Source organism: Zosterops lateralis (genome assembly GCF_965231275.1).
Source record: "Zosterops lateralis genome assembly, chromosome: 12".
NCBI lineage: Eukaryota > Metazoa > Chordata > Aves > Passeriformes > Zosteropidae > Zosterops > Zosterops lateralis.
The window spans coordinates 5781331-5797080 of record NC_139772.1 but is presented as its reverse complement, the minus strand read 5'-3'; the positions used below and the strand labels follow the sequence as shown (position 1 = coordinate 5797080).

General features: G+C 48.2%; 1 protein-coding gene across 2 annotated transcripts in view; it reads right to left on the bottom strand.

The window, feature by feature from the left end:
* The window catches only part of MAF (MAF bZIP transcription factor), a 63630-nt gene extending 52185 nt beyond the window's left edge, over window positions 1-11445 (bottom strand). Inside the window, exon 1 of one of the 2 annotated variants that reach the window (XM_083870242.1) lies at window positions 9381-11445. In XM_083870242.1, the coding sequence (XP_083726368.1) occupies window positions 9381-10465 (1085 nt within the window). In that variant the 5' untranslated portion in view covers window positions 10466-11445. The remainder of the gene's footprint in view (window positions 1-9380) is intronic. The other variant, XM_083870241.1, reaches the window with a different exon arrangement.
* Between the last annotated feature and the right edge of the window lie 4305 nt (window positions 11446-15750).

Here is a 15750-nt window from a genome sequence, read left to right as displayed (position 1 = left end):
ATTCCAACACCCCGATTCCATCCCCTTCAGCAGTGACATCCCACTGCCAGGGCCTTGGCAAGAAGTTTTGTTTCAAAATTGGAGAAGCAGGGCTCAGGCTGCAGGAAAGGGAATCTGCCTGCTTTCTTACAGAAGAGGTCTTTAAGCTTAATCATATACACATTCCGAGGCACATCCACACAGACTTGTGAAACTCGGCCTCGGCAAACGCCGTTCCCCGTACTTCAGATTCTTTAGAAGCCATGAAATGTAAATCCTGCCTGCTCCGATTCTTGCTCCCTGCAGAGAACTCGAGGCCTGATCCAAAAAGTCATTTAAAAAGCTCCCTTTGATTGCCGTTGGGTTTAGATTTGTCTCTGTGCGTGCACAGGTACGAAGGAAAAAGAAAAGAAGGAAAAGGGGAAAAAATTCAAGAAAAGAAAAAAAAAAAAAAAGAAGAAGAAATAGAAAAAAGAAAGAAAAATAAGAGAGAAAAAAAATGAGAAAGAAAAATTAAAAGGAAAAGGAAAAAGGGAGAGGAAAAAGGAAAAGGAAAAATGGGAAGAGAAGGGAAGGGAAAAGGAAAAGTGAAAAGGGAAAGGGAAAAGGGAAAGTGAAAAGGGAAAGGGAAAAGGGAAAGAAAATGAAAAGAAAAAAAGAAAAAGAAAAAAAGAAAAAGAAAAAGAAAAAGAAAAAGAAAAAGAAAAAGAAAAAGAAAAAGAAAAAGAAAAAGAAAAAGAAAAAAGGAAAAAAGGAAAAATGGGGAAAGGAAAGGAAAGGAAAGGAAAGGAAAGGAAAGGGAAAGGGAAAGGGAAAGGGAAAGGGAAAGGGAAAGGGAAAGGGAAAGGGAAAGGGAAAAGAAAAGAAAAGAAAAGAAAAGAAAAGAAAAGAAAAGAAAAGAAAAGAAAAGAAAAGAAAAGAAAAGAAAAGAAAAGAAAAGAAAAGAAAAGAAAAGAAAAGAAAAGAAAAGAAAAGAAAAGAAAAGAAAAGAAAAGAAAAGAAAAGAAAAGAAGAAAATTGGAAACACTGTGTCCAAAGCCGAGGGAGGTGTCTGTGGACATACCTAGGGCCGGGCGGCCCGCGGGAGCCGCCGGGTGACAACCGGAGCTCTGCTCTGGATGCGCGGCCAGACGGATCCACAGTTCCGCCTAGACTCCCCTTTTGTTGCAGGGATGGGATTCAGAGAGAAACAAACAAGAAACAAACAAACAGCGGGTGCGGTCCTCACCTTCCCGGCCCTCCCGGGCGGCGGGGCCTGTTCCCGCACCCGCCTGAGCTGGGACCCGCGGCTGGGCGGCCTCGGCTGCCCTCGGGCCGGGAATGGGCCGGGGACAGGCACTGGACCGGGGACATGGATTTACCGGGGACAGGGGCTCTGCCGGGGGACAGGGGCTCTGCCGAGGGACAGGGGCTCTGCCGGGGGACAGAGCTGTGCCTGGCCGGGGGCTGTGCCCGGGATCTGGGGTTATACTGGAGACAGGGGCTGTGCCCGGGGACAGAGCTGTACCGAGGCCGGGGCTTGTGCCCGGGATCTGGGGCTGTACCCGGGCTCAGAGCTGTGCCCGGCCGGGGGCTGTACCCGGGATCTGGGGCTGTGCCGGGGATGTGGGGCTGTGCCGGGGATCTGGGGCTGTGCCGGGGACAGGGGCTGTGCCCGGCTCAGAGCCGTGCCCGGCCGGGGCTGTGGCGGGTTCAGAGCTGTCCCCGGCCGGGGCCGGGCCCGGTGTCAGAGCTGTCCCCGGCCGGGGCTGTGGCGGGTTCAGAGCTGTCCCCGGCCGGGGCCGGGCCCGGTGTCAGAGCTGTCCCCGGCCGGGGCTGTGGCGGGGTCAGAGCTGTCCCCGGCCGGGGCTGTGCCCGGCTCAGAGCTGTCCCCGGCCGGGGCTGTGGCGGGGTCAGAGCTGTCCCCGGCCGGGCCCGGCTCAGAGCTGTCCCCGGCCGGGGCTGTGGCGGGGTCAGAGCTGTCCCCGGCCGGGGCTGTGCCCGGCTCAGAGCTGTCCCCGGCCGGGGCTGTGCCCGGGCTCAGAGCTGTCCCTGGCCGGGGCTGTGGCGGGTTCAGAGCTGTCCCTGGCCGGGGCTGTGCCCAGCTGAGCCCCTGGACGTGGCGGCCGGGCCGGGCCGGGCTCAGGGCAGCCCCTGAGGGGCCCCGCCGGCCGCAGTGCCCTGAGGGACGAGGAGGGGCCTTATCCCCTCACAGACAGCCCCGGCCCGGGGCATTCAGGAGCTGCTGGAAGCAGGGATGTGAAAATCCCTGCAGAACCCTCCCCAGTGCTGCTGCTCCCCGGCCGAGGCAGGTGCCGGGCTGGCAGGCAGGTAAAGGTGTGTGGGCACTGGCCCCGCTGTCCCCACACTCCGCAGCCTTTCAGGGACACCCAGATTTAAGGCAGACCCCACGGAGTGAGGAGGGTCAGGGAGACGCCAGAGCCTTGGCTGGAACAGGGCGCTGAGGCTCAACGCCTCCATCCACAGCCATCGGCACGTCTGCTGTATCAGGACAAGCTGGGGCAGCACTGCTCCCGACTGTGGCTCTTTATAAATTAACAATTGAGAGCAGCACCCAGGGACACTCCACCCTCTACCCCCACTGGAAACTTGAGGACACTGCTCTATTTGTTATTTACTGGGGATTTTTTTTTTTTTTTTCTGCATGGAAGAGAAACTCCACTTGTAGCAGTCTAGGAATCGCTTTGATTCATTCCATGTAAGATGTCGTATTGAGATGCACTAAAGAACAATGACATTTATTAATTAAAAAAAAAAAAAAAAAAAAGAAAATTATGTCACGAAGTCCACAGGGCTTCAAAACAAGCAAGGAGAGAGGCAGGGCAAGTTCTGTCCTCGTCACTCACTGCACCACGATTACAGGCCTGCACACTTCACTGTGTGTTGGAAGTGACACAGTTTTTAAAAGCCAGAATTTGGAGGGAAAAAAAGCGGGTGCAGCGATAGTGAACGAAAATGATCATTTCAGAGAGTGCTGAAATACAGGCAGCGTGCATCAAGGGCACAGAGATGTTGTCACACTGTGCCGGGTCAAGCCGATACGGTGATAGATAGCTCGGGATGGAGCTGCCTGTCTGCCAACTACAGCCTCGCAGATCCCTGGCCTTTTGCTTTTCACTTGAAAAGTTAAGTCACATCCTGGACTATTTTTGCATTGTGTTGGCTTAGAGCTCACAAATCTGAATGCACTCAGCCCTCAGAGTGACAAATGTTATTCCCAGTCCTCCCCCGCAATTTCAGGCAGTCAGGAATTAGATGCAGCAAGAGTGTACAGTATTTTAATCTATTGATTTTGTACCTGCTGTGCCCAAAAAAATTCATTAGAGGAGCCTTAAAATTATGAAGTGGTTCAGTGCTACTCTCCCGCCTGAAAAGGCGAGTTCTTTCTTGGCCGCTCACCTCTGCCACGTTCTGGGGTGTGCTACATCATGTTACTCATACCGAGACCTGCACTTAAAACAGAGATCTGAAGCATTTGGTTACAGGCAGTGTGTGTGTGTGTGTACAAGCAGGATTGGTTTTTGTTGGAGCTGAGCAAACAAAATCTATCCCACTCTCCATGGCTACCCCCGGAATGCCCAAGCCTCACGGCAGCCGCTCACAGCACAGCGATTCAGAAAGAGGGAGGAAAAAAAGTGTATTAAAAAACCCTTAATTCCTAACATTGGAGTATGTAGGACTTTTTTTTTTTTTTTCTGCGTGAAATTTTAAATTCAGCCATCTGAACAGGTGTCAGAAACAGTGGGTCCATTTAGCTCCTCTGATGATCGGAGTAATAAATATAGAGGATTTCCTTTCAACACAGCACATGCTGAAATGACACCAATGTAGTTCTGGCATCTGAGCAGATAATTCTGATATATGCATCATTTCCTCCCTAAATCCAGGAAGCAGCTACACTCTCTATCTGATATTAGTATATTATGTCAAATAGAAATTGGTATTAAAATTATGAATGATTCTAGATCAAGAACTTCCTATACACTACGCAGACGGAGGGGGAGGAAACAGCTGCACAAAAGCTTTCGGAAGGGACAAGAAAAAAAGAGCTGGGAAAGTTCATTTTTTAAACTAAAAATTTGCTGCCATGTTTCGCGTGGGGGGAGTTTTCAGGTGACATTTTGATTCAGCGCTGGCGTTTTTGTTTTAAAAGGGTGAAGAAGACTTTCTAATAAATAGAAGCTCTCCCCACTCAGTTTGCAAATGGGCACTTCTCACCACATGCCTAGGGAGAAATAGTTCAGGAAATAAATATGCACTGGTGTGACTGAGATATTTCCCTGCCTTCTCCTGTCTTTTTTTTAGGATTCAGTCCAGGATGACATTTTTTCAAGCAGGGGAAATGCTGTAACAAAACCAAAAAAATACTCTCGGCCTCTGTTCAGCAGAAGCCTGGAGGCTGGGCAGGAGAAGGTTGTGTTTCATTTTTGGGGGTGGAAATAAAAAAACACTTAGGGGCAAGTTGGGCTGGGGAGGGAGGAGGGGGCTGAGCCTCAGTGCACACCATTTCCCAGCCAGCAAAGGGCTGCTGTCCATGCACGTATCTCCCAGCACCAGTCACATGAAAGTTCTTTGTAATGTAGTTAATAAATGGGAAGGCACTATAGGACTATGGGGAAAAATAGGATGTTGTTAGTGATGGGCAGATTAAGACCACGGACGCCTCTGGACACCCAATTGCCTGGCTCAGGCAGCATTCCACCCACATTTTACCTGTGGGAGAACAGTGGGATCCTGCTCCCCTTTGAAATCCCCAGGGATTGCACCTCCAAGTTCAATGGGAGCAGGATTGAGGCCAGAGTCAAGCAAGGGGTGATTAATGAATGTAGGTTATTCAGAGCAGAGCGGTTCCAATTAGTCCTCAGCAAGGAGTCCTGCGGCAAAGGTGGGCGCTCCCCTGCAATGACTCATACAGAGAACCCCAATACTCACTTTGCTTTAGTGAATATTAAAATGTGTACCTATTTTTTTTTTCCCCTTCAGTTGGCCAGTTGGCATGTTTCAGGCTGAAATTCAAGTGCAGCCTAAGGAAGGCTGAATTATTGCCTTTTTTTTTTTTTTTTTTTTTTTTTTTTAAATTTGCAAAGCAAGATTGTCATCACAATGCCAAACTGGAAGAAAGCTTTTTTCTCCTCTCAGATTGGGGGTGTGATGGGAATTTTCCCTTTGTCACCCTATTCTAGGAAGCCTGTTTCTAGGAAGGTTTTCTCTTATCTCTCAAATCACTCAAATAGGATGTTTGGTTTTTTCCTCCGTGAAAGAAGATACTTCAGGGAGGCAGCAGTGCTCTCCTCACTCTTCACTACTCAGTCAATTCACGGTACTTTTAAAATCCTATTGCCTGCTCCTAACTTTGCCTGCAGGAAGCCTGAAGTGACAGCGGGGTGTGAGGATGAGGCTGGACCAGAAATGGTCCTGCTCCAGGCAGCTTGGGGTTCAGTGCTCCCTTGGGGGCTGCAGCACCACTTCAGTGGGGGCTCTGCTGATGACAGGTCTTGTCCCTTCCCTTCCTTGCTCTCAGCAAGGGCAAGAGCAAAGCTTCTAACTGCAAAAACACCTGGACATCAGTAAAGGCTCAGTCAGGGAAGGGAAGGTGGGGGACAAAATAACAAGCAGCTTTGTTTTTATGAGAGGAGATAATTCCCAGCTCAGCCAATAGTAACCAGTTTACCCACAGATTACACATTAACCAGAAAATGGAACTCAAATTAACCAGAATCTGGAGCTTGAACCATTACTCAAACCGTGGTGCAACAGCAGGTCAGATGCCAAAGGGCAGGTTGGTGCCCCGGCACTGGGGAGGGGTGAGACATAGCATCAGCTATAGACCAAGCCACTGCTGTCACCAGCAGAGAGGCTGGAGTCCATCCCTGCCAAAGGGACCTCAGCAGGAGCAGAGTGACCTCCAGCACCAGCCACGGCCCACTGACACAGGCTATCGTGGGTGCAGGTGCTTCAGGGGGGCTCAGAGCCACACCTCGACCTTGCAGCTCGACCCTTGACAGGAGCTGGACCAGCTGGGCAGAGGGATGGTAACAGGTCCTGTCCCTTCAGGGCCACCAGCACCCGGGACAGATGACCTTACTGCTAGGGAGAAGTTGCATCAGCAGCAGGGGGGAAAAACACAAAGGAGAAGAAAAAGGTGTTTGGTTTACAAGCCTGGGTCTGGAGTTAAACCCCCCCGTCCTGGAGAAGCTGGAGCATCCTTTGGAGAGGCCTCTGCCTCTCCCACAGTGGGCAGATAATCCCATTCAGAGAGCAGGACAGCACTCTGCCCACAGACACTGGAGGCTCTCAGGGAAAGGTGGCTTTAAACGAACTGGGTCGAGCATTCGAGGAGCCTTTCAAAGTCGAAATGCCCTTTGACATGGGGAACTGCAGTGAAGAGGGGCTCAGAGACCTGAATGTTTCTAGCACATTAACCTTTGGGGTTGATTGTTTAGAACAAATAACTCTCAAAAGTTGGAGGAAGTCCTTTGGATTTTTTTTTCTCAGCTCATCAGCTCTCTCTGGACTTTCTAAGGCCTGTAGCAAAAGAAAAAACAACAAAACAAAACCAAAAAAAAACCCCCAAAAAATTCCACAGGGTAAACAAAAGAAAAAAGAGGGGTAAAAAAGCAAAGAAAAGAAAAAAATGAGGCAGTATGGACCAAAATGGTAAGAAATCTTTCAATCTAGCATTAAGTGGCTCTGTGACAAGCCAAGTCTGATGCAGTGTCATCTCTTACTAGAGACAGGCATGCTTAGCTGGGATCAGATGATAAGAGGATGTGAACTCTTCTCTTTCACTTCACTCCATCATAAAACAATCAAAATACAGGGCCATATCGTGTCATCAGGTTCTTAAGCAGACCTCCCCTTTGAGATCTCCTAGAACTTGGTGGGATGATCTGAGTCACTGAAAGTGCCCTCACTGCACTACTGAGAAGTCAGAAGCAGCACCTGAAAGCTCACGTTTTTTTCATCTACCTGAAAGAGAACTCGAGTCCTAGCGGGTGACAATTTTTTCCGTTTTTACACGAAGCTACCTCCTTTTCCTTCTCCCCTCCTGCACATTATTGAGTCCAGCTCATGGGTCAGCATCGCCCCTTTGGGCAGGCAGCACGCTGAAGCAGTTATGGAACTTTGAACTACAGACTAAGAAACTGAGTACGGAATCAAAAAAATGCAGTTTATTATTGTAGATTATTCTCTCTTTCGATATAACCATAGAGTTGAAAATGAAAGAAAAGCACATAGGAACATCACACGTGGTTAGTTAGTAACTCAAGATATAAAACAATTTTGCACAGCAAAATATGTAAAAGAAAAAAGTAACTGACAAGATTTTTTTATATTTATTGTGGTAAGATTTACTTTCCATTTTTTTTTTTCTTAAAAGACAGGATATCAGTCCCTGAAAATAAAATTTACTGATTATTGCCTTTAAAACTGTGGAATTTTTGAAGTTACAGAAAATCCAGTTCTGCACCACAATACAACTGTAAAAAAATCTGCATCATTTTAAAACTGTGCAGTAATGCCATCTTTATAACTGCATAAATTGTATTAGCGTTCTAAACAGGTTCGTAATTTTTTTTTGTTGTTTTTGTATTATATGCTTGCAGGTTATATCTTAGTGCAATTCAGTCCCAAATACTTCAATTTTGAAAAAAAAAAACAAAAACAAAAACAACCCATACATTTTTAATGTAAAATACCCCTATAGATATAAACAGGGGTGCCTCCCCCTTTTAATACTTTGGTTTTCAAATACAGTCAGTGGTATAGCAAGGACTACATATACCCAACTTATATTTAAGTTGCAAGCACATGCTGCATAAACTACTTTTTAAAACAGTCCCGTTGCAAATTCTACCCCCCTTTACATCACGACAGTAAACAATTTAGTGCATCAATCTTTAAAAAAAAAAAAATCTACATCTAAACAGACCTAACTCTTTCGAATTTATCTATAACATTCCTTTATCTGTAGCATACATTTTAACTGGGCTAACAGATGACAGAAACTAGAATTAAATTATATACTAGGAACCCAGAGCATTCCACATTTGACAACGACCAAACGCAAAAGGAAAAAAAAAAATGGGGCAGATCACTTAAAATTAATTTTAGACTGTTTTTAGGCAACAGCATGGTTTCAATGTCCCCCCCAAGTGGGATATGAATTTTGTTTTTGAACATATTTCCAAAGTTCTTTTTTTTTTTTTTTTAAATTATTTTTTTTGCCACATTAGGTTACCAAAATCCATTCTGGCAGGTTTTTTGAGAGGGAATGCTTCAGTGCATTTAAAAGGAAGTCAGAAGTTTTGAGTAACTCAAAGCAGTTTTAGAGCAGATGCAAACTTTAATGGGAGGAAGAGGAGGAGGAAGATCAAAGGTTGCACTTTTTTGCTTTCAACCCAAAAAAGTGATGAGGCAATAAAACAAAAGGATGAATGCCATGCCATAATAAGTCTCCAAAAGTCCATTTCCAAGCAAAAGAAAAAAAAAAATAATTATACCATACATGACCAGCATGCAGGGTTTTTTATTAATATAATGTCTCTTTTTCATAGTCTTTTGAAACAGTTATAGTTCATTGTTGCTAAGACAAAATAGCAAGCGTAATGCATGAGATGAGTATGGGATTCTAATGGCAGACTAAAGTCTCACGTTTGGCAGATTAAGGCCAAAACTCACATGAACACACCGAAGGTTGATGCAGGCTTGATTTTGGCAGGTTGATCTAGGCATATCTCTAGTTTTGCACAACAACGCTAAAAACTGATGGAACTCAGCAAGCTGGAGTCTAAAATTTTCACATTGCTTTTTTTTTTTTTGTATTTTTTTTTTGTTTAGTTTAGTTTTTTAAATTTTTTTTATTTATTTTTCTTTTTGCAAAGCTCAAATCTCATATGAAGAACTCAGGATGGCAAAAAAAAATCTGACTTTTTGGACACAGCAAGCTCAAAAGAAAAAAAAACCTCATGAACTTAAAAATATATATATATAATGTGGATGGCAGGTTTCAAAGAAGAGCAAGCTTCATATGAAGAACTGAGTTGGTGGCGAGTTGGATCTTTCAAATTAAAAAAAAAAAAAAAAACACAACAGCAAGCCCCCACAAAAAAAAATAAAAATAATAATAATAATAATAATAAACAGAAAGGCAACTCATGTAGAACTTTAAGTTGGCCAACACGGAGCCAGCCCACCTTAAAAAGAAAACAAAAACCAAAAACTAACCCAAAAAAAACACCAACTTTGTTTTAAAATTGTTTTGAGTTTTTTTTTTTTTGTTTGTTTTTCTTAAAAAAAGGTAATAGGTGGCAAGCGGGGTTGTGTGGCTCTAGCAAAGCCCCCAACAACAACTCACACGGAGAACTTTTAGTTAAGGTGGCAAGGCTGTGGGAACTCACATGAAAAACTCTGGAGAGGAAGGGTTGTCGCTGCTGGATCCGTTTTCTCTGAAGCCATTGCTGACCAGCTTCTCGTACTTTTCCTTGTAGGCGTCCCTCTCCCGGACCAGCCTGGAGATCTCCTGCTTTAGGTGCTCCACTTGCTGCAGCAGCTGGTTCTTCTCCGACTCCAGGACGTGCCGCTGCTGGACCCTCTTGAAGCGGCAGGACTGGGCATAGCCCCTGTTTTTGAGGGTCCTCCTCTTCTGCTTCAGCCGGATCACCTCTTCCTTGCTGACGCCCCGCAGCTGCCGGTTCAGCTCCCGCACGGACATGGTCACCAGCTGCTCGTCGGAGAAGCGGTCGTCGAAGTGGAGGCCGCCGCCGCCGCCGCCGCCGTGGTGCGGGTGGTGCAGCCCCCCGGCGCCGCCGCCGGAGCCGCCGGAGCCGGAGCCGGAGCCGGAGCCGGCGGCCGAGGAGGCGGAGGAGGGCGGCGCGCTGCCCGGCGCCGCGGCGTGGGGGTGCCCGCCGCCTCCGCCGCCGCCGCCGCCGCCGCCGTGGTGCGGGTGGTGGTGGTGGTGGTGGTAGTGGGGCGCGCCGCCCTGCGCCGCCGCCGCGGCGATCACCGCCGACACCACGGCGGCCGCCGAGCCCATCTCCTCGGCCGGCACGGAGCCGCCGGCGGCCGCGGCCAGCTGCTGCCCTCTAGCATAGCCATCGAAGGCGCCGGGCAGCGGGTGGTGGCTGCTGTTGATCAGCGCCTCCACCGCGTCCTCGGGGCTGAAGCCCAGCGCCTCCGGGTTGAGCTGCTGCGGGTAGCCCGTCATCCAGTAGTAGTCTTCCAGGTGGGTCTTCTGGTCGGAGCCGGAGCCGGGGCTGGGCGCCGAGAAGCTGGGGGACGGGGGCACGGAGCTGCAGGGCGTGCTCATCGGGGTGGAGGAGAGCGATCCCCCGGCGATCAGGCGGCCGCACTGGCTGATAATGCGATCGGTCTCCACCGGCTCCTTTTTCACTTCAAACTTCATCAGATCGAAGTCATTAACATATTCCATGGCCAGGGGACTGGTGGGCAGGTCGGAGCTGCTCATCGCCAGCTCTGATGCCATCCTTTTGCTGCCGAGAGTCCTCCAGAAAGGGTGCGCTCCGGGAGCGAGGGGGCTGCTCTGAGTCGCCACCGGGTGAGCCAGCTTGATTTTTGGCGAGCTCCGCTCCGCTCTCCTGCTCTGCCTCCGCTCCGGTCCGCCCCGGCGGCTCCTCTCCCGCTCCGCGTTATCCCTCGCAGAGGCTCCGCTGATGCATCAGAGCGCGGGGCTCTCGCTATTCGCCTTTTGCATAGAGGGTTTTTTTTTTTTTTTTTTTTTTTTCTTCCTCTCTCCCTCCCTTTTCTCTCTCTCTCTCTCTCTCTCCTCTCGCTCTCTTTCGCAGCTCGCGAACCGCAGCTGGAAGTGTTAGCTGGTGTTGTTGCGAGTAGATTTGTTGTTGTTGTTGTTGTTGTTGTTTTGTTATTTTTAACACTTCATGGTGCCTTTCCTCTGGGCTCTCTCGTGCAAAGTGCAGAGCGAGGAGAGAGGTTCATCGGGGGAGGGAGGAGGGAAAGAGAGCGAAGGCAAAAAAAAAAAAAAAAAAAAAAATCAAAGTCTGTATCGCAACCAAAATAATAACAATAATAATAAGAGTTTAAAAAAAAAAAAAAAAAAAAGGAGAGAGAGAGAGAAAAAAAAAAAAAACAAACAAACTCGGCCTCAAAGCTACAGCAAGAAGATGAAAAATATTTAAAGGTTTGATCCGGCAGGAGAGTTTAAAGCATTGCGGAGTTTTATAGCGGCCGTGACGTCAGGCGGGGCACGGGCCCGGGGCCGGGCCAATGGGCGCTCTCCGCCCGGGCTCATTAGCATGGGAGTCTAGCGACAGGGAAACTTTGCGGGCTGTCAGTCAGGGCTCAGCTGACTGTCAGCGCCCGCTTAACCCCCTCCTGGCCGCCCCCACCGCGCCCGGCCTCGCCTCGGCCACCGCTCCGCACCGCGGGACAGCGCCCTGCCCGGGCCGAGTGCCCGGAGCTGCCCCCGAGCCCGGCCCGGCACCGAGGACCGGACCAGGAGCTCCGTGCGGCGGGACCAGGGAGGGGGAGCGGCGGCCGCGGTGCCCGGGGGAGCCGGCAGAGCCCGGGGGAGCCGGCAGAGCCCGGGGGAGCCGGCAGAGACCGGGAGGGAGCGGGGAGCCGGCGGTGCCCGGGAGGGAGCGGAGGCAGCGCGGAGACAACGCGGGGCTCCGCCGTGCCCGGCCCGGGGACCTGCGGGCGGGCCCTTCCCCCGTGCCGGCCGCGGGTCATCGCTCCGCACCCCGCGGCGCCCCGGTCACTTATTGATTATTTTGTGACGGGGACGAGGCATCGATCCCTCTCCATCCCCCACGCCCGCCCGGAGGTGCGAGAGCCCCGCAAGTTTGCAAACCCCCCTCCCCTTTCCTCCCGCCCCACTCGGCGTGCCGGCCAGGACTAATTAATTTAATACATTTAGAACTAATTGTATTTACTTTCGCCTCCCACCCCAGCCCCCCCTTTTTCCCCTCCGGGAGGGGGCTGGGGCCGGGCCGGGGGCCGAGGAGCGGCGGCGGCGGGAGCGGAGCGGAGCCCTCGGTTCGAACCCCGACAGCGCCATCTCTCGGCCGCAGGTCAGTGCCGAGCGCCGGGCGGGACGGGACGGGACGGGACGGGACAACACGGGACGGGATGGGACGGGACAAGACAAGACAGCCCCCGCCCCGTCGTGTCCCACCCGCAGCCACCGCGGTCCCACCCGGCCCCGGCTGCACCCACCGTGTCCCATCTCAGACCAGGGAGACCCGCAGCCTCCGGGGCTCTGCCAGGCTCGATTTTTCCGACCGGGCTTTATGGGAATATCGATAGAATTAAAGTTACTTTGTAATTCCGTGATAAATGAGATGTCTCTAGTAAGTAAGATTAAGTGCGGTGCTATAAAGTTGTTTATCTGAAAAGTAATTCTCAGAAACCTGACTTCTGACACTTGGTCATATATTAAACCTGCTTCTTGAACATTGTACTTCAAATCCTCCCTTCTCCCCCAGCCCCGTCCCTTCCCCCCCAGGAGTTTGCTATTTATAACCCCGCTCAGGGTATCGCTCTGTAGGTGCGGGCAATGCTCTGGGTGATTTTTTACCGACTGTGAAAGTCATCATTTGCAATAGCCAAAGAATCTCTGCTTAGGAAATAGCACTTGGCGAGCGGCTTTACGAATGGATAACATCTTCAGACTATGCCATTATCAGTGTGAGTGCCAGTACTAACATCTGAAAGTCATACAGCATGTACTGTTCCTGGCAACTGAAAAGGGGTAGGGCATACTGCGAATTTAGGGAGATAACTAGATCTAGAAATTATCACAGTGGCAATTCTGTAAAGATAAAAAATGCTACCGACATTTCCAACAAAATTCAAATACAGTTGTGCACCGTCCTGCAGCACACCGCACACACAGAGCCGTGCACATCTGCAGCTTTATCTTACAGATGGCGATCCATGACAAAGTTAATGCAAGTTAACTGCTCGGGCTGACTTTCCTATTTCTTCACTTTGTTGGAATCAACAAAACTTCAGGCTCACAGCATAAATCCCCCCAGGATAGGCCAAAATCCCTGTATATTTTTTTTTTCTTGAGCAAGATGAATGTGGCACTATATACCTCTTAACATGCTTACCTGTGAGAGACATAAAGTGTGTGCTAATATTTTTAAATGAAAAGGTTATTGCATTTCAGAATGTACAGTTGTAGTATTTCCCTAGCCCGTGTGGTAGATGGCTGTGGAAATGTGGCTCCAGCCCCATTAAACAGTTTGTTTGGATGTGAAGATTCAAAGTGCTACATTTGCAAATGAGTAAATTTCCTGAGTAAACTCTGAACTCTAGACAGAGAGTATGAAATTGTGTGAGCTAATGGGGACCGTCTCTTAATTGATACCAATGTAAGCAAGTACTGCAAATTAATTGAAGCTCTGACCTACCAGAACAGAGAGTAAAATTATTAGTTGTACAATATTGTTCTTGTGTGATTGTTACACAGAACTGCTGCACCAAAATGTCTCTACTGTTCAGTGCAGCAAAGAAAAAAAGATTATTAGCAATTTTTGGATAACCTTCAGAAGCAACATTCTCCTCCCTACAGTATATAATTCTCGATTTAGTAGTATTTTTCTTTATTATTTGGCTATTCACAATGGGTGTCTAAACATTTACAGTCCTCTATTAACAGTGTTTCTTCCATAACAATCACACACTTTCATTTCAATTAGAGCTATTCAGTCTCCAGTTTTTCCACAATTATCGCAGGCCAATTCCCTCAGACTGCTCCCTTTTCCCAGCACTGTTTGTAACAATCCTGCCCCGAGCCAGGCACAGGGAAAAACTCCCCTGTCCCTCTCCCAGCCTCTCGCTCCGGTTTGTTTTCAAGCATCTCCGCTCGACGACGTACCCGTGGAGCCCTGCTCGCTCCCAGCGTGCTGCTGACCTGGTTCGTGAGTCTCCAAACTAATGTATATTTATTGTGGGAGAGTTTTCTGACAGAGCGTGCAGGGGGGACGTGAAACATTAACTCCAGAGCCTCTGGGGTCGGCCTGTGCAGAGCGGTGCCAGCAGCAGAGGCAGAACCTGCACCGCTGGAGCGCCTGTGCCTGTCCCACACACCACATCCAGCAGGAGCCAACGTGCAGCTTTTGTGTTATATGGACCCACGGAGTAATTCGTTATAACTTAAACACGTATCGAGACCAACACATTAAGTACAGTTACTGCTCCTTTTGTTTATCTAGTGTCTTATTTTATGGTGCAGAACTAAACACTGTCCGCTGGATTTAACTATGAAACCGGCCAAATTGATTTCAGAAAGACTTCTTCGGGGTAACAGAGTGATAAGGCATAAACTGCTCCTAGGTGCAGTGCTAGATAAATCCTTTTAACAGTCTTCAGATCAGTTAACAGGGTAAGTAAATCACATATCACTGTTAGCAGATTTATGGGAGAGAATTAATAGAATCAGACGAGATAATCTGGTAGGGATAAAATTGCTGAGGAAACAGTCCTGCCTTATATTGGAGGGTATGAAACAACAGTCTGATTACTGGGAGTCGTTATGGATTGCTGAATTATGAGCTAAATCATCATAAGAGTAATTCAGTATTTATTAATTCTTTTCTCTTTAAACAACTCACAGATGCAAATAAAAGCCTCTCTCTCTTTGAAGACACATTCTTTGTATATTTTTATTGGATGTAATTTACTGTTTGCATTACCTGTATTTACTTCATAATTGAACATTTTGCATTCAAATTTATGTAATGCATTATGCTTGAGAATATATTTCTCCCTTATTAGCATAAATAGTCACTTACCTCATGAATTACTAACAAAGTTTATCTGAAAATATAAGTATATTTTTTATTAAGTGGAACACAAACATATGTACAATAAATTCTGATTTGCCAGTAGTTGTTACAGAAACACAGAACAACCCTGTATCAGAGAAGAGGGAAAAGAAGGAGCAGAAAAGAAGCAGAACCAATTACTGTGTGACAGTAATTTCTTCTGTCAATGTTTTGTTTATTTTTAATAAAGGATGAGTGACTCAAAGGTTTGCTTTGGAAGGAGCAGATGAAAAAGGATCTCCAGGATGAATTTCTTCCCTCTCTTCCCCCCCAAAATTTTCCAGTGGACTTGGCCCCCTGGTGCTGTGCCACTGCAGCTTTTGCTCCAGCTGAGCTCCTGCTGACCCGCTGCACGCCACAAATGGATGCTGCTCTGCACTCACTTTCTCATACATTTGCCTTTTTCCCCCTAATCCTGTTTTTATGCTTGGGTTTACATCCAAATAATCAATATAATTTAGGCCCATTCTGCAGTATTAACACAACCCTGCTTATTCAGAGAAAACCCCAACCCTATTGACTTCAAAAACAGTGGGATTGAATCCTTGATCCCATTGAAACCAACGACAAAACTTGTATTGATTTCAGTGGAAGCAGGATCAGGTCCTTGATGTTAGCAATTTGTTTATGTCAGAGGGCTGATCCTACAAGAAATGAAAGACAGCAGCAGATCTGCTGGCAGGAAATCAGGTCTGCTCCCCAAAATCCTGAGGCAAAATTCCCATCTGAGCTGTGGTGGATCTCCTTTATGCTGAGGTTTTAGCACCGGGATGCGGCGTGGTGGGATGCTGTATAATTTTGTCTGGACGCTGAGAGCCGGTCCTCCTGGGAGCATTCAAATGAGCACATCTATAAATGTAGCACAGCAAAATGAGCTACTTTTGCCACTCTTGCTTTTCCCAAGCCCGGCACAATCCATTTCTGTGACGACAGTTTTCTGCCCCGTACGCATCCAATA